General features: G+C 34.5%; 1 protein-coding gene across 1 annotated transcript in view; it reads right to left on the bottom strand.

Annotated features, from left to right (window-relative positions):
- The window catches only part of LOC119591572, a gene marked incomplete in the record, with an annotated part of 55,247 nt that overhangs the window by 9,743 nt on the left and 44,317 nt on the right, over positions 1-1,187 (bottom strand). Inside the window, 2 exon segments of the mRNA XM_037940334.1 lie at positions 667-753; positions 912-936. Of these exon segments, the coding sequence (XP_037796262.1) occupies positions 667-753; positions 912-936 (112 nt within the window).

Genomic DNA, 1,187 nt, shown 5'->3' with positions numbered 1-1,187 from the left:
GCAAAACCTAACACTTCTTTAACAAAGATTTGAAAAGCAAAAGCTAGAAAGAAGTAGACTACCCTTCCTTTTTTTAATTGGTGTCATATTGCACATGTAATGCATGACGATCATCACCCATCCATTCACCTAAACCACTCATGATTCCTTCAACAGAAACCTGGTCAAAAATGAAGATGAAATGGATGATGTAAAAGTTATTGCCTGATACTCATTTCCCTCTCCTCTGCCAAGCACTGGCAGTCACCCTCCAAACTCGTATGTTGTACGTAACAATTACACCATGTTTCACAACATCCGATGTCTGAATTTCTATTATGATCCACATTAAACTCTTTTATAATGTATTCCAAAGGTATATTGTATATGTTATTTGTTGTTTTTTAGGGGGGGTTCATATTAACAACGAATAGTGAGGATCTCTTGTATTTCTATTCAAGGTGAATATGAGATTTTATAGCATATATATATTCACTAAGCATCCAATGCACAGTAAACATAATGTTTTGTACCATAACATGCCTGGCATATCCACTACCCTGCACTATGAAGTGTAGCTATGTGTTTTTTATGGGAAACTATTGTTTCTTTTATAAACCTATCTAGATATTTCCACAACACACTACATTATATGGATCATACTACTAAAATATTACAATAACTTACTTATATCCAGAGGAATAGCTGATATCCGCATCCCAGTTCTTCGTCTGTGCACATCGGACACCGTATGTACTGTCTGACGACGGATGCCTAGAATAATAAGATTCTTAATAAAAGTACACAAGAGGGACTCCCTCTTTCTCTAATAAAATCATTAAATAACAGGAAAGTGTCTCTTCTCTGACAGAACACATTAAATGATCAGGAAATAATGAATCAAACAAACAGAAAGTGGAAATAAAAAATACCTATTTCATCCTGTCGGTGAGGGATCTGTAAGAGAAAAGAATCAAGAATATACTTCACAATACAATAATTAACTGACAGAAATCACAAATCAATGGCTCTCTTCCTTTTCTCAAGACAAGATAACAAATATTTTGCGTGCAAATCTCTGCAGAGACAGAAAACGGGTCTGCTAAGGAATTTGTTTGCCTAAAGATAATGTACTTGGGTTACATGTTTTGAGAGAGAAATTGTGCTCTTTGAGTGCTTTCTAATTTACATCTATTTATTTGTTTCAG

This window comes from Penaeus monodon, chromosome 28 (assembly GCF_015228065.2).
Source record: "Penaeus monodon isolate SGIC_2016 chromosome 28, NSTDA_Pmon_1, whole genome shotgun sequence".
Classification (NCBI taxonomy): domain Eukaryota; kingdom Metazoa; phylum Arthropoda; class Malacostraca; order Decapoda; family Penaeidae; genus Penaeus; species Penaeus monodon.
Note: the sequence above shows the minus strand (reverse complement) of the source record. Positions and strands in the feature narration are given on the sequence as shown.